This window comes from Capra hircus, chromosome 4 (assembly GCF_001704415.2).
Source record: "Capra hircus breed San Clemente chromosome 4, ASM170441v1, whole genome shotgun sequence".
In the NCBI taxonomy this organism is placed as follows: Eukaryota; Metazoa; Chordata; class Mammalia; order Artiodactyla; family Bovidae; genus Capra; species Capra hircus.
In genome coordinates, this window is record NC_030811.1 from 72,043,462 (window position 1) to 72,070,636 (window position 27,175).

At 40.3% G+C, this 27,175-nt stretch overlaps 1 protein-coding gene across 1 annotated transcript in view; it reads right to left on the reverse strand.

The window, feature by feature from the left end:
* The window catches only part of PRKAR2B (protein kinase cAMP-dependent type II regulatory subunit beta), a 110,134-nt gene that overhangs the window by 24,123 nt on the left and 58,836 nt on the right, over positions 1-27,175 (reverse strand). Inside the window, exons 3-4 of the mRNA XM_018047230.1 lie at positions 16,683-16,735; positions 9,064-9,147 (exon numbers count right to left, since the gene is read on the reverse strand). Of these exons, the coding sequence (XP_017902719.1) occupies positions 9,064-9,147; positions 16,683-16,735 (137 nt within the window). The remainder of the gene's footprint in view (positions 1-9,063; positions 9,148-16,682; positions 16,736-27,175) is intronic.

The following is a 27,175-nucleotide window of genomic DNA, read 5'->3' on the forward strand; positions in this document are numbered from 1 at the left end:
TATTTTCACTCGTGACTAACCATTTTAACAATCTTTTCATGTGCTTATTGGTCATTTGTATGTTATCTTTGGAGAAAAGTCTATTTAAGAACTCCACACATTTTTAAGTTAGGTTGTCTTTTTGTTGCTGAGTCACTAGTTCTTTCTATATTCTAGATATGAGGCCTTATCATTTATATATGATACAAATACATATATATGTATTTGTGGTGTGTATGTGTACACTTGATTTGCAAATACTCCATTCTATACATTGTCTTTTTACTTTAGTGCATGATGTCTTTTGATGTACAAAATTTGCTACCTTTCTGAAGTCCAATTTATCTTTTTCTTTTCTTACTCTTGGCTTCAGTGTCTGTCTAAGAAATACTGCTAACTTGAAGGTCATGAAGGCTTACGTGTTTTCTTCTAAGAGTTTTACAATTTCAGAGCATATATATAGATCTTTGGTCCATTTTGAGTTAATTCTTCTACATGAAGTAGAAGTGAAGTAGGAGTCCTACCTTGTTCTTTTGCATGTGGAAATCCAGTTGTCCTTTCACCATTTATTGAAAAGACTATTCTTTCCCCAGTGAGTGATCTTGGCGTTTTTGTTAAAATCAAATGACTACTGATGTATGGGTTTGTTTCTAGACTATCAATTCTATTCCACTGTTCTATATGACTATCTGATTTCGCTGTTGACCATCTGGTGGTGTCCATGTGTAGAGTCTTCTCTTGTGTTGTTGGAAGAGGGTGTTTGCTAGGACCAGTGTGTTCTCTTGGCAAAATTCTATTAGCCTTTACCCTGCTTCATTCTGTATTCCAAGGCCAAATTTGCCTGTTACTCCAGGTGTTTCTTGACTTCCTACTTTTGCATTCCAGTCCCCTATAATGAAAAGGACATCTTTTTTTGGATGTTAGTTCTATAAGGTCTCGTAGGTCTTCATAGAACCATTCAACTTCAGCTTCTTCAGCATTACTGGTTGGGGCATAGGCTTGGATCACTGTGATATTGAATGGTTTGCTTTGGAAACGAACAGAGATAATTCTGAAGTTTTTGAGATTGCATCCAAGTAATGCATTTCGGACTCTTTTATTGACCATGATGGCTACTCCATTTCTTCTAAGGGATTCCTGCCCACAGTAGTAGATATAATGGTCATCTAAGTTAAATTCACCCATTCCAGTCCATTTTAGTTCACTGATTCCTAGAATGTTCACTTTCACTCTTGCCATCTCCTGTTTGACCTCTTCCAATTTGCCTTGATTCATGGACCTAACATTCCAGGTTCCTATGCAATAGTGCTCTTTACAGCATCAGACCATGCTTCTATCACCAGTCACATCGACAACTGGGTATTGTTTTTGCTTTGGCTCCATCCCCTCATTCTTTCTGGAGTTATTTCTCCACTGATCTCCTGTAGCATACTGGGGACCTACCGACCTGGGGAGTTCCTCTTTTGGTATCCTATCATTTTGCCTTTTCATACTGTTCATGGGGTTCTCAAGGCAACAATACTGAAGTGGTTTGCCGTTCCCTTCTCCAGTGGACCACATGCTGTCAGACCTCTCCACCATGACCCGCCAATCTTGGGCAGCCTCACACGGCATGGCTTAGTTTCATTGAGTTAGACAAGGCATGGTCCATGTGATCAGATTGGCTAGTTTTCTATGATTATGGTTTCAGTGTGTCTGCCCTCTGATGCCCAAGACCGGGAGCTGACTGTGGCTCAGATCATGAACTCCTTATTGCCAAATCCAGACTTAAATTGAAGAAAGTAGGAAAATCCACTAGACCATTCAGGTATGACCTAAATCAAATCCCTTATGATTATACAGTGGAAGTGAGAAATAGATTTAAGGGACTAGATCTGATAGACAGAGTGCCTGATGAACTATGGATGGAGGTTTGTGACATTGTACAGGAGACAGGGATCAAGACCATCCCCATGGAAAAGAAATGCAAAAAAGCGAAATGGCTGTCTGGGGAGGCCTTACAAATAGCTGTGAAAAGAGAGAAGCAAAAAGCAAAGGAAAAAAGGAAAGATACAAGCATCTGAATGCAGAGTTCCAAAGAACAGCAAGGAGAGATAAGAAAGCCTTCCTCAGTGATCAGTGCAAAGAAATCGAGGAAAATAACAGAATGGAAAAGACTAGAGACCTCTTCAAGGAAATAAGAGATACCAATGGAACATTTCACGCGAAGATGGGCTCGATAAAGGACAGAAATGGTATGGACCTAACAGAAGCAGAAGATATTAAGAAGAGGTGGCAAGAATACACAGAAGAACTGTACAAAAAAGATCTTCATATAATCATGACCCAGATAATCACGATGGTGTGATCACTCATCTAGAGTCAGACATCCTGGAATGTGAAATCAAGTGGGCCTGTGAAAGCATCACTACAAACTAAGCTAGTGGAGGTGATGGAATTCCAGTTGAGCTGTTTCAAATCCTGAAAGTTGATGCTGTGAAAGTGCTGCACTCAATATGTCAGCAAATTTAGAAAACTCAGCAGTGGCCACAGGACTGGAAAAGGTCAGTTTTCATTCCAATCCCAAAGAAAGGCAATCCCAAAGAATGCTCAAACTACCGCACAATTGCACTCATCTCACACGCTAGTGAAGTAATGCTCAAAATTCTCCAAGTCAGGCTTCAGCAATATGTGAACCGTGAACTTCCAGATGTTCAAGCTGGTTTTAGAAAAGACAGAGGAACCAGAGATCAAATTGCCAACATCCGCTGGATCATGGAAAAAGCAAGAGAGTTCCAGAAAAACATCTATTTCTGCTTTATTGACTATGCCAAAGCCTTTGACTGTGTGGATCACAATAAATGTGGAAAATTCTTCAAGAGATGGGAATACCAGACCACCTAACCTGCCTCTTGAGAAACCTATATGCAGGTCAGGAAGCAGCAGTTAGAACTGGACATGGAACAACAGACTGGTTCCAAATAGTCAAAGGAATACGTCAAGGCTGTATATTGTCACCCTGCTTATTTAACTTATATGCAGAGTACATCATGAGAAACGCTGGGCTGGAAGAAGCACAAGATGGAATCAAGATTGCCTGGAGAAATATCAATAACCTCAGATATGCAGATGACACCACCCTTATGGCAGAAAGTGAAGAGGAACTAAAAAGCCTCTTGAAAGTGAAAGAGGAGAGTGAAAAAGTTAGCTTAAAGCTCAACATACAGAAAACTAAGATCATGGTATCTGGTCCCATCACTTCATGGGAAATAGATGGGGAAACAGTGGAAACAGTGTCAGACTTTATTTTTCTGGGCTCCACAATCCCTGCAGATGGTGATTGCAGCCATGAAATTAAAAGACATTTACTCCATGGAAGGAACATTATGAGAAACCTAGACAGCATATTTAAAAGCAGAGACATTACTTGGCCAACAAAGGTCTGTCTAGTCAAGGCTATGGTTTTTTCAGTCGTCATGTATGGATGTGAGAGTTGGACTGTGAAGAAAGCTGAGCGCCAAAGAGTTGATGCTTTTGAACTGTGGTGTTGGAGAAGACTCTTGAGAGGCCCTTGGAGTGCAAGGAGATCCAACCAGTCCATCCTAAAGGAGACCAGTACTGGGTGTTCATTGGAAGGATAATGCTGAGGCTGAAACTTCAATACTTTGGCCACCTCATGTGAAGAGCTGACCTATTGGAAAAGACCCTGTTGCTGTGAGGGATTGGGGGTAGGAGGAGAAGGGGACGACAGAGGATGAGATGGCTGGATGGCATCACCGGCTCGATTCATATGCGTTTGAGTGAACTCCGGGAGTTGGTGATGGACAGGGAGGCCTGGCGTGCTGTGATTCATGGGGTTGCAAAGAGTCAGACACGACTGAGTGACTGAACTGAACTGACTGATAATGCCTATCTGTATGTCAGTAACACATTCTTTCGATTGCCGTAGCTTTGTAGTAAATACTTTTCAAAGTTTATTTATTTATTAATGTATAGTTGATACACAATATCGGGTTAGATTCAGGTTGTAGAGTAAAAGTTTTGAAATTTGCAAGTGTGAGTCTTCCAACTTTGTTCTTTTTCAACATTATTTTGACTTTGTATGGGGCCCCTCTTGTATGTACAATGTTAAAACATTAGACAATAGCAAAACATAATATGTGTCCATGGTTTAGCTTTATACACATAAATGTTACCAATTTAAACTTTTATAAATAATTTTTAAAAAGAATATGTAATCTCTGTAAATACAAATATACTGTTTAGTTAAAAAAAAAAAAAACCCAGGCAGAACACTGTGTAGAGTTTGCTGCCACTAAAATTTTTAAAAGAATTACCTGTATATACATAGCATAACCCTGGAAAAATATGCATCTTAGTGCTAAAAGAACTTGACTCCTGAGAAACTGGATTGCTGGGAAACAGGGATAGAAGGGAGATTCCCTTTCACCGACTACTTTTTGTTCCTTTTGAATTTTTGTAAATTACATATGCATACGTTGTTGTTGTTGTTTAGTCGCTAAGTCTGTCCTACTCTTTGCAACCCCATGGACTTAACCTGCCAGGCTCCTCTGATCATGGGATTTCCAGGCAAGAATACTGGAGTGGGTTCCCATTTCCTTCTCCAGGGGATCTTCCGGCCAAAGGATTGAACCCAGTCTCCTGAGTCTCCTGCATTGTCAGGCAGATTCTTTACCAATGAGCCACCAAGGAAGCCCATTTATGCATACTGATTTAAATTTAATTAATTAAATTGCCAAACTCTCCATCTGAACCCAGAATGTAATATTGTATCTTTATGTGAGTTAAGAAAAACTTTTGGAAGAAAGATGGTGATCAGTTTGCAGGCAGTGGCTTTCATCCCCTTCCTGGGTCCCTATGTGAGCTCTGGCACCTACTTGTGAAAGAACAGCCAGGGCTGGAGATGAAGCCAATGGGTCTGTAAAACAGTGCTTTCTTGATGTGATGCTAATTGGCCCCATGGGGACCAAATGAGTTCATCAATCCAGGTAACATATGGTCACCTATCAAAATTACAAAGTTTGATTAAATGGTTTACAAATATTTTATTTTTGCTTACTATTTATATTTCAAGTTGTTTAGAGCAGATTGGGAGGGGGAATATCAGCTTCATTGATTAGCTCTAGTCCTGGATGTTAAATGTAAAAAAGGATGAAATATAGTGCTATATAATAACTTTTTGTTATCTTGGAATTAGCTGCATTTTAAAATATTATAAAGCTTAAGAATTCATACATGGATGTATGAAAAAGTAATCCCTGCTAAAATACAGAACAATTATTTCTTTTAGAACTTCTCTGTGTGACAGGTATCTGTTCTAGTCAATCAAAATGTTAATTTCCCCATAATTATGCACAGAGTGCAAAGAATGTAGGAAATATTTAATATGCAGAGGCTTATCTCAGGGACTGACAGCTCCTGTAGGAAAACCACATCTTATTCGCCTACAGAATGCAAATTCGAGACTGGGCTCAGTAAAAGGGCCCTGACTCCCTTAGAAAATAACAATTTACTCTCCATTAATGAAAGAGCCTATCATATAGCATAGGACAATTATTTCAGTTTGCCTCAAATTAGAAGTATTTCAGAAGAAACATGGCCTACTGAGTTGAGCATTAAAATATTTATGAAAAGAATATCTTCAAAGAGATTAATAATTATAAATGCTGGGCTCAATGTATGAATATACAGAACTCCAAGAGAAAATGTTCTGAGGTCTAGGAGGTGCTAGATTTTCAAGCTAAACAACACCTTTAAGGAAATCAAATGAGACAGTGGATACAAAGCCATGACCGTGCTTCTTGCCAATCCGTAATCACGGTTTCCCCTTCCTCCTCCCAAGTTCTCCCTTTTCAGGGAAAGGCACCAGACACTGGGGCTCATCCGAGACTCTTTCTGTTAGGCCTCAATTCATGGGATCACCAAGGACCAACTTCTGCTCGTCCTGAGTCCTTTATGAAACCATTACTCTCTCCCCTTCCTCAGCTGAGTCTGTTTCTTTCCCCCTTAACAAGGCATGGATTGCTGTTTCCTCACTGAGCTCCGTCCTTTTGTTCCTGACCTGTCCCTCTCTCACCTTTAATTCCACCCCTACACTGTCACCACAGTGACCTTAGCCACCCCTGACTGTTACTGTCTCTGCTTAAAACGCTACTGCCTACGTAGAGCGCGTGTCCACTGCTCCTGTGTGGCACGCCGCATGGGTCCTTCCTGACACAGCATGTACATCTCAGCCCCCACCAATGGATGTCTTCCACTTCAGACTCCAGTGTTGACACTCCAGTTTTTTCTTTCAACTGGCTATTCCTGACTCATTTCCTGAGGCTCAGTTCAAGTGTCTCTCTGGCTTCCTGGATCCTCAGGTGGGGCTGAGAAGCCCTCATCCTTCCCTAGCCCTGACCATATTACAGCATTTATCACATTTTACCAAATGGATTTTTACATGTATTTGAATCCCTGACCAAGTATAAGTTCCAACAGCACAAGAACTATGTCTGAGTATTTTTGTGGCATCCTACGCTTTATACAGGCCCTGGAACACAGTGGGTGGTCAAGGAATTGACCTGAAAGGAGCTGCTATATGATATGCAGATTATATAAATGAAGTATGTAATTCAATTTACATGCATTTGGGTTACGGCAAAAATATATATATGATAAAAAACTAGAAATTTGCTTAAAATATGAACTTAAAATCTTCAACCAGCTATATTTGGGGATAAATTTCTTATTTCAAGTGGTTATTTTCTGAGAAAAATTAATTTTTACTTATTTATATTCTGTATTGTTCTTAGAAGGATTTAAGATAGTAGATAAATAAATCAAGATGGTATGAGACCAAATTCAAAAAAAGATCTTTTGGAAACAACTATATAAATACGTTTACTTCTTCCCAATAAAATATTCAACAGTGGTAATTTATGAACTTGCTAATTTCATGAACTGACTTTTTCTTTTTTGTCCTTACAAACTGTGACCTTTAAATATATATATATACATGACCTTCAACAGAGCAGTAAAATCTTTAAAAAGTCTAAAAAAAATCCTATGTTTATAAAAATAACCACTGTATTTAAGTAAAATGCTCCCTGTCAGAATACAGAGGAAAAGTTTTATTATTATTTAAAATGCAATCAAACTTTTCACAATGCTTTGAAAGAATTAAAGTTGCAATGGTAAGAAAAATCAATTTACTTTAGAGGATGGAACAGAACAGGCAGCATCCGAGGAAACTATAACTGGCAGCTATTTCACTGATGCCTGTTATCACTGCTGAAGCATTAAAATACTGGCTGAAATGAAGGAAAGTAAACAAACAAAGTAACATATGGTAGTACCAAAACACTGCCCTGGAGGGTCTTCACATTGGGTTCTAGTCCTTCCTACTCAAAGTGTGGCTGTGAGAGGAGAGCGCTGCTATCACCTGGGAGCCTGTGAGAAACACAGACTCAGGCCCCACCACTGATCTACTCATCAGAATCTGCATTTTAAACAAGACCCTCTGATGATGTATAGGCATATTAAAGCTTGAGAAACTGTTTTTGGTGACCCTGCAATTTTCCCATGCAAAGTTCTGGCCTGAAAATAGAATCTCCCTGCTGAAGCCTACCCCTAAGGATAAAACTAAGGGTTAATTTCATAGCTGTCTTCTAGGTCTATCTGAAGCAAAAGAATTAAATACTAAATTAATTTAATTCCAATACCAAAATTACCATCTTAGACACACACACTGACAATGTTGTATCTTTTCACTAACAATTATTTGAATTCATTTTGGTGAAAGATCACTAGAGATCATAGTTTCCATGTCCTTTGTTTCATAGAATCATTATCATTCTAGATAAAAGAAATCTAAGATTATCTGGAAGCCCATCAAAATCTTTTAGTTGCTTATTCTACTATTTAATACTACCAGGAAATGTTTTTCACTCATAAACTAAATTCCTACACTTTCTATCTTAATTCCATTTCTTCTTCTTCCACCATTAGTTACCAGCAACCCCATTCTTTACAGCTTTAGTTTAGGTGATAATTCTAGAGGACCTGGATCAAAGTGGGCAAAACTTGTACTATGTGGTCCTAAAATAAAATCTCCAAAGTTACAAAATGTAATCTGTGATCCTGGAGGATATAACATCAACATAACTGGTATCAGACAAGGAGCTTTAAAAAGTAATTTCAGGGTATAATATGACCCAGCATAGAAGACTTGGTATAATGCAGCATGAAATGTATTATAAAGTATTCTTTATAAAAATGGCCTTCTAAAAAAGACTTCATCTTGTAAGAGTGGGTTTTGATTTAATGTTTTCTTCTCTGGCATCAATCTGAAAACTATTAAGATGTTCAGTCTGACCAAAAAAAGAACTGAAATAAGTTATACAAGTTGATTCAGGTTTCACATGAGAACTTGGTAGCAAGGGTTCTTCCCCAAATGACCAAACAGCAATGAATGAGCATAATCTGCAAAGAAGGGAGCAGGGTACTGAGGTCAGGGAGCAGGGCACTGAGGTCAGGGAGCAGGGCACTGAGGTCAGGGAGCAGGGCAAAGTCTGAACAGCATGATCACTCCTTCTGAGAGAGGGGATTCTAGAAATACATCCCAAACCAAAGATGAGAGATTTCAAAACTTTTATGGGGGAAAAAAAAAAATCCTTCTACCTTTAAAGTCAAGTAGAAGTTTACTTTTAAAATATGTATAATATAAAAGTCATACATTAAATATAATACTGGCTGGTGAGAGAGGCACTCCCCCATGGACCTTGCATACCCCTACTGAGTGGACAAAGAATGCAGTCTTAGCCTCTCTTCATCCGGGCCACTTCTCAGGGCTGTGTCTGCAGTAACCTTTGATGAATGACCTAATGCCTTCCCCCGACACACAGCAGGCACTCATACTTGCTCTGACAGCAGTCACCCCTCAGCAACCAGAACACAACCCAATGCACACGCAGGCATCTGTGGTGGGGCCTTTACACTGCCCTGGGTGATGTCAGCTTGTAAAGAGGGTGAAATCCAAGGCCCTTCACAGTTCTTCATATGGACACTGAAAAAAATCATCTGCATTATTGAGATTTATCTTACCGGATCCAGGTTCTTGAATAGCAGGATGTCTTTGCAAGCCTCTTGCAATCGATTTCTCTGATCGTCAGTTTTGGGATGTATAATCTACAAGAACACCAAATCCACAATTAGACTAGTCTCCTTACTCATAATGGATAAAATTTCCTAGCAGGACATTAGAAGGAAGAATGGTTACAGTTGAGGTTCACTTTAGGTGACTAGACATTAACTACCAGCCTACTAATAGGGGAAAGTAATACAACTTGTCTCAGGGAGGTGGTGGGCATTAATCAATACAGCACTTGAATGTTTTCCAAAGAAGTGTTTCCCCCAGGTTAGCAAGTTCATTCTGTAAAGGTCTGGATGGGCTAATCACTAAAGACTCTGAAGGTCCAGCAGGAACATAAAAAGGACTAAGTGTTGTAACAGTTATGTTGAAAATCTACAGACTGTCTTTATTCTGTTTGCATGCTAAGTCCCCTCAGGTCTATCTGACTCTTTGCGACCTCACCTGGAAGCCCATCAAAATCTTTTAGTCCCTATTCTACTATTTAATACTACCACGAAATTTTTCCACTAATAGTCTGCCAGGCTCCTCTGTTCACAGGATTCTCCAGGCAAGAATACTGAAGTGGATTGCCAGGCCCTCCTCCAGGGGATCTTCCCGACCCAGGGATCAAACCCTTATCTCATGTGTTCCACATTGGCAGGCAGATTCTTTGCCTCGAGCACCACCTGAGAAGCCCTTATGCTGTTTAATACTCAATATTCTTTAATACTGTTTCATAATTTTTACCACTAAACTTAATACTCTTTCAGAATGTAGCTCCTTTCTTCAAAACTTGATAAAATGTCTAGATGTGAGTAAATTCTTACCTGTATATTCGATATTAAATACATTTTATGCATGACACATTTAACCGAGCCCACAGGGAGTGATTTTGCACAGGGAGCAAGCAATCATGTACTGTCACATCAGGAGACTATGGATTTGAGGGAAAAGGAATCTAACATTCCTGGTGCGCTCCTTTGAGAATGAGCTCAAAGAAGACCACTGCCCGAGGTGCTCAAACTTTCAACCTGGAGGGCGAAGGCCAAGAGAATGCCCTCGGTAAGTGAGCTGGCCAGCTCTTCAGAGTCCCTTCTGACCACCAGAAGGCTCAACTGACTTGGACCCAAAGGCCCGTTCTTTTGTGAATATGGGTACCATATAACTATAAAATGGGGTAACGAGGCAAGAGATGGTCCTAAAAGCAGAAGACACCTCGTAGGTCTCCTGGAGACCCTTACATCACCTTTTCCTACTCTAATGTCACACACACAGTGACCGGAGGACGTGAGGATGAGTAGGGGCCCCACCATCAGAACAACCAGGGTCGGCCGGTGCTGAGCTTTGTGTCCATGACTATATCAAAACTCACAATGGGAAATTAAAACCAGCATTTCAAACCCATCTCAGATGGCTAAAAGCCAGAGGCCCAAGAAGAACTGAGGAAATGTACAGTATATGTGTACTATTCATATGTGTACTGTTCACATACTATTAGCCAGTGAGAGAAGGCAGCTGTTGCAGATTTTTCTTTAAAAGGGTAAGGGATATGCAAACTAGTGTTTCCTATCTAACCAATATTCACATCAAACTAGATTCTATTATGGCGTGTGGACCTAGAAAAAGCAGATCCTGCTGCCTAAGAACTCACTGCTGTTTAAGAAACTTTAAAAATTTGGATATGAACTAAATCATGCCAACCAAAATTCATATCTGCCTACGTTAAATAAGGATGATTTTAACACAAGCAAACAAAACAAAAAGTTATTTCTCACTTCACAAAAACCATCTGGAACTTCAAACTGAAGTGATCATAAATGTTTGCCTACTGAGAAGCTCTCTCCTCAGAAAGAAAAGGTTGGGGATACCATGTCACAGATGTTGAAAATAATTTCCTGAGCCCAAGATGGAGCCACCCCTGCCCAGGGTGCCACATCAGCAAAGCAAAGCTGAGATCACTCCCATGTCTCTAGAAACGCTCCACTTCGCCAGCAATACAGTGTATCCAGTCAGCCGGTCCCCAAAGGCCAAGCCAAACCTGGGCTCCATGCTCACTTCCTTGTTCCTCATTCACTTTCTGTTTTTCTCTTCCTTGTTCCTTATTCTTTATCCTCTAAAAGCTTCCTGCCCTCCACCCCACTGTGCAGTTCTCTGGACCCTCGGGAATGGGGACTGCCTGCTTCATGCAGCATTAAATAAAATGTATATCACTGAAACTGTCTTCAATCATTTTCAACACCATATTGCACCTGATTTACTTTTGCCATCAATTTAAGTCTTTCTCCCCCAACCCATTCACTTTGTATGAACACGTCACACAAAAACCTGTCTTCTTCTTCTCTCTCTTTCTCCTGCTACTTCTCTTATGGATTCACAGTTCCAAATTTTGTTTCTCCATCCTGCTACTGCTGCTACTGCGTACTGCTCTCCTCCCTGCTTTCTTTATTCCCCTCTCTTCCTTCTGCCTGCCATCACTCGTCAGGGTCTTTTATCTACCATACTCGCCGCTCACCCTCAACCTCTGCCATTAAAATTCCTGCTCTGCATGCTGAAAAGCAAACAGTCAGAAATCAGGTGAATCTTTGAAGCTCTGCCCTCCCTGCCCTGTATCAACTGTTCAGATGCTCTCCTCCTCCTACAGACTCATTTCCTTCTGTTGGCTTTGGTGGGATCTGACATCCGAGATCTGCCTCTGGACAATTAAGGTCTTCTATGTGCCCAAGCGTGATTTCTACTAGGGGTGATTTTGGTTTTTATTATTTATTTCTGTTCAAACAAATATTGATGTGGCATTTACCATGTGCCAGGCACTGTTTTAAGGGCTTCACAAACATTAGCTTTATTCTAGTAATAGGGAGTGTAGATGGCACAGTGGTAAAGAATCTGCCTGCCAATGCAGGAGACCCAGGAGACATGGGTTTAATCTCTGGGTCAGAAAGATTCCCTGGAGTAGGAAATGGCAACCCACTCCAGTATTCTTGCCTGGAAAATTCCATGGACAGAGGAGCTTGGCAGGCTATAGTCCATAGGGTCACATTCCGCTGGATTCAACTGAGCATGCGCCCACACACATCCTAGTAACAGGCTCCACGAAGCAGGTGACTGCTCAGTGAAATAAGTCAGACAGAGAAAGACAAACAATGCATGGCCTCTCAAAAGGAAAGACGTAAGAAAATCAACTTGCCCAGGCAACTTCTTCAGTGTGACACAGTTGAGAAGCTGTAGTGCTGGGATTCACCCCAGGCAGGCTAGCCACAGAGTTCTTACTATAAGCCAAGGTCAGCACACCTGCCTGAAGGCCACATTTCTTTCTGTAGGATCCCTACACTGACAATGATTTTCTTAATGACTGTGGGAGGATAATCAAAAGAATGTTTCCTAGCATATGAAAAGTATAAGAAATTCACATCTCCACAAGTACAGTTTCATGGGTCACAGCCACACGTGTTTATTTATGTATCTACAGCTGCTTTTAAGCTGAAACAGCAGAGCTGAAGAGTTGTGACAGAAACTGAAAGGCCCCCGGACCATGAAGTATCGATTATTTGAAAATAGAATTCCCAGGAAAAAAAAAACTTTACAGGCAAAGTTTGTCAACTACTGCTATAAACCTCCGTAGCCTTTCAATTAAAAAAAAATAGAAGAAACCATAAGACTGACACCTTTTCTGTAAAGAAAACACTGTGTGTCTATTTTGTTAAGCAAGGGAAGTCTGTACAAGATGTTTTCATATCTGTCCAGGATGTTCTCCACACAGAGCTGAAAGTAATCTTTTAAAAGTTTAAATCAGAACACCCCATTCTCCAGAGTAAGCCCTCGGTAGAGGCCATCACATTCCCACCTCCTCCTGCATCTTCCCCTCAGCCACTCAGCTCCAGCCACACCAGCCCTCACTCAGAGCCTCCGACTCTTCCCACTCTGATGGGCGTGGGTCAACCCAAAATGCACTCCCAGACTTTTGGCAAGATTCTCTCCATGTTCGTCCTCTGGTCTCACTTCAAGGAGCCCTTCTCCCTCTATTCTGTTTCATTAGGGACCCAGTTGATCTGGGGGGTTTGGTTTTAATTCCTACACCCTATCACACTGTCCTTTCAACAGTTCATATTTTGTGACTGCTAATTTGCTAGCTTTCTGTTAGCTTCTGTTATTAGACTCTGAGCTCCAAGACGGCAAGGACTTGTCCATCATGTTCACCACTGTATACTTAGCATTCGACCAGATATGCAGAAAGCACTCCCAAGACATTTCATGGAGTACAAAATGAAGAAGTACTCTACTCTTAAATTTACTAGCTTTTCTCTGCCCGTTTCTACATGCTAGATGTACATAACCCTTACATTTTCATTTATTAAAGGTATTCCAAGTAAAATCTAATTTGTTATTTTCCGAAGTCAATCTTAAATACTTAAGTTTTCTTTGAATACATATTATTTGATAAAAAAATAAATATCTATTTACACAGCTCTGAGATTACAGGTTGTTGTTGTTGCTTAGTCACTAAGTTGTATCCAACTCTTCATGACCTTACAGACTGTAGCCCACCAGGCTCCTCTATCCATGGGATTCTCTAGGTAAGAATACTGGAGTGGGTTGCCATTTCCTTCTTTAGGGGATCTCTCAGACAAAGGTATCAAACTTGTGTCTCCTGCTTGGCAGGCTGGCAGGCAGATTTTTTTTTTACCACTGACCCACCAGGGAAGCCCAATAAAATAAACAGTCTTTGAAATAAGGCAAAATGTCCAAATGAAAAGTTAATTTATCAAAATGCACTGTGTTTTCCTTATGGACATTTTCTAAAGCCAATTAATTTTGAAATCTATAATAATCATTTCTAAAGGCTATGGTACAAACTGCCTTATAGTATCTATTAGTAAGACAAAAAATTGTAGTTTTTAGCAACATGTTTAGAGAACAGTCAACTTAATGAAAACACCAAGACACTTTACTATAATGATTAATCATGAATTAATTACCAAAAATCTACTAAAGTAACATCGAAGGGTGACAGGCACAACTTGGGTTGAATGTCCAACCCACAAGATGCCTCCTTCACCAGTAACTGCCCTTATCTATCTATTTATATACCTTTTAAAAATTACAGTTAATTTACAAAGTTGTGTTAGTTTCAGATGTAAAGCAATTGTTATATATATATATATATATATATGTTTTTCAGATTATTTTCCATTATAGGTTATTATAAATACTGAATACAGTTCACTGTGCTATGTTGGTTATTGTTCTTTACCTATTTTATAAATACATATATACAGTAGTGTGTATATGTTAATCCCAAACACCTAATTTCTCTCTCTCCCAACTCCCACTATCTGCTATGGTAGCCATAAATTTGTTTTCTATGTCTATGAGTCTATTTCTGTTTTGTAAATAAATTGACTTACACAGTTTTTTAAGATTTCATATACAAGTGATGTCATATGGTATCTGTCTTTGTCTTACTTCACTCAGTATAGCAATTTCTAGGTTTATCTGTGTTGCTACAGATGGCACTGCTCCATTCTTTTTTGTGGCTGAGTAGTATCCATTGTATGTATCTGCCACATCTTTATCCATTCACCTGTGGAGGGACATTTAGGTTGTTTCCAAGTCTTGGCTATTATATAAGTGGTGCTGCTATCAACACCAGGGCACATGCATCTTTTTGAATGAAAGTTTTCTCTGGATATATGCCCAGGAGTGGGATTGCAGGATACCCTCATTTTAAGTGAGGCCAATTAAGTCTGTACTCCTTGGCCTGGCCCCCAACCCCAAAGTCAGGTCTGTGAAAACTCTCCACAAGGAAACTAGGATTGTGAACTGAGAGACATAAGAGCTAGTGGCAGCTGAGGCCCTTTCAGTGTTGATACTCTTAAGTGCTACACCAGTGCTGTGAAAGGGCCCCAGAGGGGGCTGGCTCCTGCCTGCTAGCCACAGCCTGGGGTCTTCTTTAACTCTCTCAGGAATTCTGTAAGATCTCCAAGCACATGTCCAGTAGTTCCCTAATGTTTTTGTTTTTTAATCTCAATGTGATTAGGGGTTTCTTTCCCCCAGCCAGATGATTCTTATCTGGTATAGTCCTCCCAACAAGACTGTCAGCAATTAGTTGGGGTGATCCAGTCAAACCACTTTACCTATGGCATGGACCAAATGGTAGCTAACAGTCATCGAGTCCATGAGATACCATATATTGCTTTCAAACTATATTTTTAAATGTTCTTTTTAATTTAAATTTTTACTAAGTCAAACCAGCTCATCAAACATCTCAATTACTAAGCTTTATCATATACATTTATACACAAATACAAAGTATGATTGGAGTAGGAAATGGCAACCCACTTCAGCATTCTTGCCTGGAAAATTGCACGGAAAGAGGAGTCTGGAGGGCTACAGTCCATGGGGTTGCAAAGAGTCGGACATGACTGAGCACATATACATACACACATACACACACACACACAATGCTGTCTTCAAAGTAGCCTATTATTGTTTCATTGAAATACATAAATAGGATAGGGGAGGGTTGCTTGGACCACATTATGGTGGTTATAGCACATTAAACATAGTGATGATACCTTGACCCTAAGGCAACATAATTTTCAGACTGGAATTTATGGATTTCATAAAAATATGTAAGTTTTGGTTCTCAGAAGTGAATACTGCAAGTATGGTACTGTCCCCATCATGGATAATTGTGAAATGGGATTTCCTTCAAAATCTTCTGTGTCATTTAAGGTTCCTGATCTTTCTATCACTGGATTTTATTTACATTTCAGGGAGCTTAATGATGTAATGTCTTAGGGACTCAAGTATTCTGCTTTTCTATAAAACTCAATCTTATTGAAGTATTTTTCAGAGCTACAGAAACAGATTTTCTTTTCATTTTTTAACACCAAGTGAAAAAAAAGAAACGTTTGCAATGTACTCAAAAATAAATAAATAAATGATTACTTTCCATTTCCAGGCTCAGTAATCTATTTAGTTTACTTTCTACTAAATAAGTAATAGGAGAATGGAACAAAAGGACACAGCTTAAAAAGTGTTTCAAAGCAGACAAGTTCTTACAAAAACATTAGGCCCTCCAAATCAGTTTCTGAGCAAACAATCAGAGACACAGATTTTAAAAAATAATAACTTCTGTACTGACACTTTAGATGTAATTTTATTGTGTCTGTTGTTGTTTCAGAGTAAGCATCTGTTGTGATAAATTAGTAGGAGCAAAAGTCTTTTCCCAGTACTTTTCTTTGCTAGAAATACTTATCTAAGAAAAATAACATTATCACTTTGGGAAAGATAGCTAAAAACATTTTTCATCACAGGCTGTATTTTTGCAAGAGAAATGAAAGCACAACTTCAGTGAGTTATGATGTCCATCTTTCGTTTTATCCAAAGAGAGAGATGCTTTGGATCAAAGTAACTACACAGAACATGAAGCAGTAAGCTATCAGAGAGAAGACTACAAAAAGAAACAGTCAAAATAATTCCATTATGCTTTCTGTTAATCTATAAGCCTGTTAACATCTTTTCTATTACTATTTTCCTTATCCAAGACAAGAGTATAATGTAAAATTAACGTATTCAGTAAGTTACATACCCTGGATTCAGCATCATCTTCTTCTTCATCAGGGTTATAAGCTTCTGCACATACTGTAAAGATAAACATGGAAATTTTAAAGATTCTTTCACCAAGAAACATGCTACAATAAATATATCTTTAAAAATTAATGAACAAAAAGAATGCTGTGGTGTGAAAAAGCATGAATCCACCTCATCCAGGGCAGGTAGTCTACCCCCCAAAGCCAGTCTGCTATTGCAATTTATACATTATTTACTAAAATATAAAGCTGCCCTTTTAGGCACTGATAACTTCTTTTCTTTCTTTTACTCAGAGAAACATAGCTAACCTCTTTCACCTTCATTTCCAAGCTGGAGAAATGGTTAAGATCAAAAATTACTGGAAAGAACAGGCACACACAAAATCTAAGTCTGCTTTGAAATGGTCAATTTAATCATGCAATTATGAGTAACTTGCATAAATTATCCATAATTCAATCTTCCAGGAATAAATACTATTAATATTTTGCATATTCCTTTCCAGTCTTTATTCTGAGCTCAGTTCATACTGCATTCAAAATTTTAAAACTTGATTTTTCATTTAACACCATAAGAATTCTGCGTGCCACTGGAAATATTTTATAAATATTTTTTAAAGACTGCTAATTATTCATCATAAGATCCAATTTACTACTCCCCTTAACGCTAGCCAGAAAATTGGCTTCTATTGAAACAACATTGAAGTAAATATCTTAATGCACAAATATTTGTCGACATTTCAGATTATGTTGTGGAATTATTCCCAAATGTTATTTTGGGGGCTAAAAGGTATGACAACTTTTAAGGCATATTTATCACGACATTTCTTCGCAGGGGGATTATACCCATCCAGTGTTTTATAAGGAATGTGTGAGGAGACTCCCCTAAATGGTACCACAGAGTTAGATATTATTGACAATTTAAATGAAAGAAATTTAAATTTTTAAGTATTATTGAATTTGAACAATTTTCAAATGTCTGTAGGCAGACTGTATATCCTCTTTTGTCCCTATGCCTGAGACATTTACTTCTGTATCTTCTTTTCTTTTTGATTTACACCGGTTTCTCAATACAAGTTTGACATATCTCTTATAATCATTTTATCCAATTTTCTTTTTTTCTTTGGCTATGTTATGTGCTTGCAGGATCTTAGTTCCGAGACTATGGATTAAACTCAGACCAAGGCAGTGAAAGCACGGAGTCCTAACTACTGGACGGCAGGAAGTTCCGTCCAGTTTGCTTTTTAACTATAATTACTGGAGAAGGAAATGGCAACCCACTCCAGTGTTCTTGCCTGGACAATCCCAGGGACGGGGGAGCCTGGTGGGCTGCCATCTATGGGGTCGCACAGAGTCGGACACGACTGAAGTGACTTAGCAGCAGCAACTCATGTTTTTTGTTTTTAATGTAATGGCATCGAGAAAAAAAATTCCCCAATATGATTTAAACCCAATGTTAAACATCACAGAAGTACCATTGCTTCTGAGTTTGGTATTTGCAAATCTTTTTTATTTGCAAATTTACAGATCTGTAACTTCTCTTCTTTCAGTTTGTAAAGGAAGACCTTTTTACATTTATGCTTTAATCCAGGTGGTGCTAGTGGTAAAAAAACCCACCTGTCAATGCTGGAGATACTAAGTCACGTGTTCAGTCCCTAGGTCGGGAAGATCCCCTAGAGGAGGGAATGGGAACCCACTCCAGTACTCTTGCCTGCAGAGTCTCATGGACAGAGAAGCCTGCCAGGCTACAGTCCATAGGGTCACAAGGAGCAAGACATAACTGAAGAGACTTAGCACACACACTTTAATCCATGTGGACTTGATTCTGGCATGGACATAGAAATTTAAAGAGCAGAGGACAGATGAAAAGCTGACAAACATCTTTCCGGGGGCCTCAGAAGTACTGTCATCTTTAGTCCAAGGACTGTCAATGTTATTATGAAGTCTGCCAGTGGCTTTCTGTTTACAGGCATTGTTCTACACACCTTAGCCAGGAAGTGATTCTTAACCAGGGCCTATTCTGTCCCCCAGCATGACATTTAAGCAACATCTGGAGACATTTTGGCTGTTACATCTGTAGGGGGTTAAGCTGCTGGGGGAAGCTAGGAGACACCCCATCACGCACAGGACAGCTCTCCCTCATCCCTCCTTCCAACAAAGAATGATCTGATCCAAAACATCAACAGTGCTGAGGATGAGAAGCCTTGACCAGGTGTATATTTTCTCCTTCAGTCTCACAACCCTAGGTGTCATATCACCACTTGGGAGATGAAAGAACAGGGCATAGTTATATATCTTGGCTAAGATCACACAATGCGGTACCACAGGATTTGATCCCAGGCCTGTCTAGCTCACTCCAAATGCCCTATTCTTCTTCTTTTTTAATGTTTTAAAAAGCAGCTTTATTGAGATATAATTCACATGCCATACAATTCACCCATGTAAAGTGTACACTCAATGTTTTTGGTATATTACATTATTAATTTATTGTAGCAGGTCCTGGAACTTCATTCCTTTTTATGGAAAGGGCTTGTTCTCAACCACTGTTCTGCCCTTGCTGGCTTCGGTGAACTCACCAACAAAATGCCTGGACCTCAGCCTTCTGCCTCAGAAATCTAACAGGAGGAGGCCTTCTCCCAGGGACAGGCTCCCATTAAAGAACCTCACTGATGAATATCACCAGGATGCCAGCTTAGTAACTAACTTCCTGAATTATTACAGAGTCACCATAACCAGCCAGCTCTCTCCCTGAAGGAAGACCACAGAAGTCAAATCACAATTAAAAGCTTCCTTGGTGAGAAGGAGATGGGAGGAAGAGAGAGTCTGTCAAATAAACTGTTTAATGCATCAGTCTGGGACAGCCTAATGTGGATGAAAGTGAAAGAGGAGAGTGAAAAAGTTGGCTTAAAGCTCAACATTCGGAAAACTAAGATCATGGCATCTGGTCCCATCACTTCATGGCAGATAGACGAGGAAACAGTGGAAACAGTGGCTGACTTTATTTTTCTGAGCTCCAAAACCACTGCAGATGGCGATTGCAGCAATGAAATTAAAAGATGCTTACTCCTTGGAAGGAAATTTATGACCAACCTAGACAGCATATTAAAAACCAGAGACATTACTTTGCCAACAAAGGTCCGTCTAGTCAGGGTTATTGTTTTTCCAGTGGTCATGTATGGATGTGAGAGTTGGACTGTAAAGAAAGCTGAGTGCCGAAGAATTGATGCTTTTGAACTGTGGTGTTGGAGAAGACTCTTGAGAGTCCCTTGGGCTGCAAGGACTCCAACCAGTCCATCCTAGAGGAGGTCAATCCTGGGTGTTCATTGGAAGGACTGATGCTAAAGTTGAAACTCTAATACTTTGGCCACCTGATGCAAAGAGCTGACTCATTGGCAAAGACCCTGATCCTGGGAAAGATGGAAGGCAGGAGGAGAAGGGGACGACAGAGGATGAGATGGTTGGATGGCATCATCGACTCGATGGACATGGGTTTGGGTGGACTCAGGGAGTTGGTGATGGACAGGGAGGCCTGGCGTGCTGCAGTTCATGGGGTTGCAAAGAGTTGGACACGACTGAGCGACTGAACTGAACTGAACTGAACTGGGACAGCCCAAGGCACACACATACAACACACACAGTCCTGAGAACGTGGCCCGGACTCTAGAATTGTGTTGCCGCAACTTTTCTAAAAGCAGGAGAGCATCTACGTCTAAAGCTTGGCTCTGTAATTTTCTTTATCCCTGTCTGACTAACCTCACAGGCAGGACTGATATATAACTCGCAGGGCTCAGTGCACAGTGAAAATACAGGCCCATTTTCATAAATTAAAAAACTTAGGAGAACAAGACCAGAACACTAAACCAAAGCTGAGGCTCTTGGGAGTGTGGATACCACAAAGTCAACCATTCTAATGGTGTCTGTATGTTCAGTGAGGTGATATTGTAAGATATTATGTTCTTCAAGGTAACCTGTTATATATAGCACCTTGACCCATTAATGTTGATCTTCAGTTTTAGTTCACAGAAGGAAATCTTAATCCTCTAATTTCTAAGTTTCAAGCCCCTAAATGCTGACTAAAAATCGTCACTAGCAAGAATCTATTCTCTTTCTAAATAATTTATCAATTGCTTCAGTATTATTACTTAATACTCTTCTGATTTATGAAACCTACCTTATCACGTATTTCTTTCTTTCTGGACTATTCATTCCATTGAATCATTTGTTGTTCCAATATTACAAGGTTTAGCTCTGGCACTGAAGTGCGGTAGTTTCACTATATTAAAACTCATCTACTGCACCTCCTACACTGCCATGGGGCCCTCACGCCTCCTTACTTTCACTGACACAGTCTCTTCTGATTGGAATTTCCCCCACATCCTCCTTTCCAAGCCATCCCTTCTCTTCAGGCCCAGCCGAAAAATCAGATCAATGGCAGAGTTGTGAGTTCCAACAGAGACTTTATGGCCTACAAGCCTAAAATATTTACAATCTGGTTTTTACAAGCTGAATTTTGTCCCTCCAAGTTTTATATGTTGAAGCCCTAACCCCTAATGCCTCAAAATGTGACAGTATTTGGAGGCAGAGCCTTTCAAGGGGTGATTAACTTAAAATCAAACAATTAGGTTGGGCCCTAATCCAATCTGACTGGTGTCTTTATAGTAAGAGGAACCCTGGACACAGAGACACACCAAGGATGCACACTAGTGGAGGAAGGACCATGAGAAAGCACAGTGAGAAGGTGGTCTTCTGCAAACCAAGGAGAGAAGCCTTATGAGAAACTAAATATGCTGACACGTTGCTCTTAGCTTTCTACCCTCCAGGACTGTGAGAAAATACATTTCTGTGGCTTAAGCCAAAAAAATAAAGTGAGATCAAGAGTCAAACACTGACCTCTTGCTTAGACAGGGCTAACTTAGGATACGCCACTCTGTGTTCCCTTTGCACTGTGGACAGAGTCCATTACCATCACCTACTGCTGCTGCTGTTGCTAAGTCGCTTCAGCCGTGTCCAACTCTGTGCGACCCCATAGACGGCAGCCCACCAGGCTCCTCCATCCTTGGGATTCTCCAGGCAAGAACACTGGAGTGGGGTGCCACTGCCTTCTCCAATGCATGAAAGTGAAAAGTGAAAGTGAAGTTGCTCAGTCACGTCCAACACTTTACCAAACAGGTTACCACCTATGCCCCGCCCAGGCAGAACTGTAGCCCTTCGGGAACTATGTTCATTTCTCTATGTCCCTAGTACTGACCAGTGGCTTAGCGGTAAAGAATCCACCTGCAATGCAGGAGACGCAGGTTCAATCCCTGGGTTGGGAAGAACCCCTGGAGAAGGAAATGGCAACCCATTCCAGTATTCTTGCCTGGGAAATCCCACAGACGCAGGAGCCCGGCAGGTTACAGTCCATGGGGTTGCAAAAGAGTAAGACACAACTTAGCAACTAAACAACCATGAAAAGCACCAACCTGGCACAGTGACTGGCTCAGTGCACATTTTTTGAAAGAATGACTGATGAACAAACCAGCTTGAAGGTCCTCGAGGGCAGAGATGATGTCTCTTTTAAATATCACCCAATAATCTACCTGTATTATAGACTCTCAAACAAAAATACATAGAATGAATGAATAAAAAGTTGTTCTTTGTATACTATTTGTCCAAAAAAATGGGAACAGAGAGGATGAGTGAAAATGAGGACCTTCCATCTTGTTCACCTAAGGACCCGGCACAGAGGTCAGGAGCTTAGTGAATACCTATGCAAGAAATGAATGAATGAAAGACTCTATCTGGATAGACCCTTAAGCCCAAGCCTCCAGATACCCTGAGCTGCCTTGATTTTTTTTTTTTCAAGTGTACCCCATCCCTCCTGGGAAATCTGAAATTGAGCCTGAAACTATATACTCTATTCTGTTTGGCAATTACACAGTTACGAGAAAAAGAGCCTTCTTCTTTATGTGAACCCTATGTTGAGTTTTCCTGCCAAGTTGTGTATATGTGTATTTGGATAATACATTAGTAATCTAGAATGCTCCAAGAGTTTTAGTAGTTTCCCACATTGCAGACAGTATAATGTGTAGCATAGCCAGACAAATGCCAGGGTTTGCAGGACAGAAAAGTGAAAACTATATATTGGGTCTGCATCTTGTGGGACTTGGCCCTCAATCTTTTCATGCACTACCCCCCCCCCCCCACATACACACACACACAATGTGACAGACAAGGGCCAAATATTCCTATATTTATCCCATTTTCCTATATTTAAAAGCACACTGTCTTTTCCAACATCATTTCCAATAGGATGTCCAAAAACTCACTTCAATTCTGACACTACCTACCCAGAGTTAGCATTATATCCCAAGAGTTGAAGCAGTAGTCCCACAAGACTGCCCCCACTTTAGGCATCAATCACAATTCCCAGGCTACCATACTTCTGACCAACCGGCTATAAACTGAGGGTTCCCACAACACCCTCCTCTAGTTTGATAATTCAGTAAAATGACTCACAAAATTCGGGAAGTACTTGCCTTTCTCTTACTGGTTTATTATAAAGAATACAACTCAAGAAGAGCCAGAAGGATGAGAAGTACAGGGTGAGATATGGTGGGAGGGGCGCAGCCTCCACGCCCTGTCTGGATGCCACCCTCCCAGCTTCGTGCTGTGCTCCCCAGTCTTCAAGCTCTCTGCAGCTGGTTGTTTAGGGGTTTCTATGGAGGTTTTGTTACATGGGCACAAACCAGTGGCCTTTGGTTAAACCAGTGGCCTTTGGTGATTAACCTCCATCTCCAGTCCCTTTCCCATACTCCGAGGCTGGACTGAGTTCCAAGCTTCCAATCATAGTTTGGTCTTTCTGGGACCAGCCCCCATTCTGAAGCTATCCAGAAGCCCCTCAGCCAAGAAACTCTGGTGAGCACACCAAAGAAATCAGGAGATCCCCAGGATTTTAGGAACTCTGTGCCAGGCACCAGGACCAAGTATCTTTTTCTTTTTATACTACACAAGGGATTACACCAACTCCCAGGGTTTTTCACCAAGTGCCCACTATACTTTGTTGGGGAATGTATAGAAATCAGTACAGTCAAAACAACTGTGCCCTGGACAAGTTTACCCTGTGAGTTCTGAAAAAGCCAACAAAGAATAAAGGAAGCAGGCCCAGCTCCATGAGCCACCGGGCCTCAGCACCTGGCATGGAGCCCTGCACACAGTACAGCCTCAATAAATATTTGCGGAAGCAATCAAAAGCAAATGTGGCCTGCAGAGAAAGACTGCATGCTTCAGAGGTCGAAAACCTAGGGGAAAAATGGACTTCTGCAAAATATGTAAAATTTACTTCCCCAGTGTTCTCAATGCACTAAGATTTCAGCATACTTATTTAAAATGATAATCAGCTTGAAATAAAGCTATTATAAAAGCACAGGTGTATTAGACAACAGAGTTCTGATGCAATGTGGTTAAACTTAGCTTATTGAAGTGGAAATGAGCTCCTACAAAGAGAAAAAAAAAATGTACCTTTTACAAATACTAGTTTAAGGCATGCATTTTCAAACAAGATTAGTTGGGGGAAGGGGCAAAAACCAAACTTTACTTTTACTTTACTTTTCTTCCATATAAACCATAGATATACATACAACTGTTGTTTAGTTGCTCAGTAGTGTCCTTCTCTTCTGTGACCCCATGGACTGTAGCCCGCCAGGCTCCTCTCTCTGTGGGATTTCCCAGGCAAGAATACTGGAGTGGGTTGCCATTTCCTTCTCTAGGGGATCTTCCCAACCCCAGGGATCAAACCTGGGTCTCCTGCATTGACAGGTGGATTCTTACCACTGAGCCACCAGGGAAGCCCTTTTTTCCATATGAAGAATAGGTATTCATACAATACTTAACCAGATACACAGTATATCTCTTGTACTAAAATCTCATGGAGGCGACAGTTAGGGGAAAAAAGACTAAAACAGACTTGGAGGCAGAGGCAATAATAAATATAAGACTGAGACACACTGGTAGAGGAGTACACTAGTTATAACTAAGTAAAAGGAAGAGGCATGATGACAAGCCATAGACACCCCCCTCCCCTCTTCAGTCACATTTTTGCCCAGACAATCTGGTACCTATCCACTGTGACACATCAGCGACCATCTTAACACGTAATTCTCAAAGCAAAGGCATTTGAATAATATGTCCAGAAACAGAAGTTCACACTTTGATCCCAAATCACATCCAAGCAAAATGACCCACAGGAAGTCTGAACTTACTCACTTAAAAAAAATAGTGTTTGAAATGTGGGAGGTGATGCAGGGAGAACAATGCAAAGTATATGTATTATCACTCTATATTATGCTATGTAATTTGCTACGTCTATATATTTATAGTACTTTTTTAATATTTACTGAAATATAGTTGATCTATAATATTGTGGTAGTTTCAGGTATATAGCAAAGTGACTCAGTTATATATATATATATTATTATTATATATTCTGCATATATAATTTTTAATATATAAATTAATCCAAATGGAATCTTTTCCCATTTTAGTCATTAGAAGTATTGAGTACCACTGCCTGTGCTATAAGTAGATCCTTGTTTCCTTGTTGGTAAATACTACATATAACTATGCACCATGTATAAACTACTTGTTCCCTAGGCGATCACAGCCTAGAAAGCAAGACAGAATAACCACGATACCATCAATGCCACAACGAAGGTGTGTGCAAAGTGCACAGGAGCGAGGAGGAGAAAGAGGTGGCCTGCTGCTCAGAGAACAGGGCTTTGCAGAAGAAGGGACTCCCTAAACTCATCATGAAGGATGGGAAGATGTTTCTTGAGAAGATTTTGTTCACTGCTATATTTCTAGAACTTGGAAGAATGAATGGCACGTAGTAAATGTTAACAAAAATAGTGGAAGACATGAACAGTTATTCTGGTATCTCTTTTTTGACGCTTAGACCTAAGGAAATTGCATCTGTCAGGGTAGACTAGCTTATGCTACACAACAAGCATCCCCAAATCATCATGACTTAAAAAAACAGAAGTTTACATCTTGTTTACCCTGAACGTCTATCTCAGGATGGTGGGAAACCCCTGTGATCTTCATAGAGGCCTGAAGGTCCACAGAACTGCCTCCATTTAGAATGTTACCAGTCTCCAAGACAGTGCCAAGTTACTCACTGGCTACTAATGGGGCTCAAGACATGGCACCCCAAAACACAGTACCTCAAAACGTGGCACTTTGACATACCATTTAAGGCTGAAGGAGTTTGCGAAAATGTCAAAAGCAGGAAAGTCACTCTGACCTTCACCCCTCTCCCCAGTCCTCTTCCCTGAAAGAAGAGATAACCTCCCATGTGAAAAGTACCTTCTTCTGCCTATACCAGGAGGAAAAGAAACATTCTTACTATGGGCAGAAAAGGCTGTATAAACAAACCTTGCTTCTCCTTCACCAGTTACTGCCCACAGCTCAAATTCCTCTGTCATGTCAACTCTTCACAAATTTATTTTTCCTTTGTCTAAAAGATATTAAAGTCTCCTGTTCTGGTCACTTCTTTGGGTCTTCATTTTCTTGCGAAGGCTCCTGCTGCGGCTAAGTTGCTTCAGTCGTGTCCAACTCTTTCAGACCTCAAGGACGCCCGCCAGGCTTCTCCGTTCATGGGATTCTCCAGGCAGGAATATTAGAGTGGGTTGCCAGGCCCCTCTAGGGGATCTTCCCGACCCAGGGATCAAACCCAGGTCTCTTATGTCTCCTGCATTGACAGGTGGGTTCTTTACCACTAGCACCAACTGGGCAGTCCCAAAGGCTCCTATGTATATTTAAAATTCAATAAAAATTTGTATGCTTTTCTTGTGTTAATCTTGTATCAGTTTAATTCTTAAGCCCTGCCAGAGACCCAAAGAGGGTACTGGAGAAATTTTCCTCCCCTATGTTCCCAAAGCATCAGTGTGGAAGTGACACGTCACCTCTGCCAAGAAGGTATGTACACCACATTTCACAGGACAAGCAGCATGATCTTTCCAGAGAGACAGAGAAGTGCAATCCTACCTTGTAAAGGCCCTGAACCCACACCTTCCTATCCCTGTTTCTTTTTAGGGGCTTATAAGGTGAGAGAAGAGATACTGAAATCAACCTCACAGTTTACGTACAAATAGGGAGAAAAACTTCTTAACTTAAAAATCTATAAAATAAGGCTCATCAACTCTGAAAAGAATCATTACCATTTCCTTAAAAGTGCTTTTCAAATATTAATTGACCATTCAGCTATTTAATGTACAACTTAATATCCTATTTCCTGCATCAAAATATTAGAAGCTGTTATAATCTACCATGTTACTGCCTAGATTTTAGCTATAAAACGAGCAATATAAATACAACCTGTACCTATCTTGCAGTAATGCTGGCAGGCTTCACTGAATAGTACTTAAGTTAATATTTAATTTCCAGATCAATTATGTTCATGTCAGAAAAATTAATTTAAAGATTTTAGCCAAGGTACTTGACTGTATAATCTTGTCTT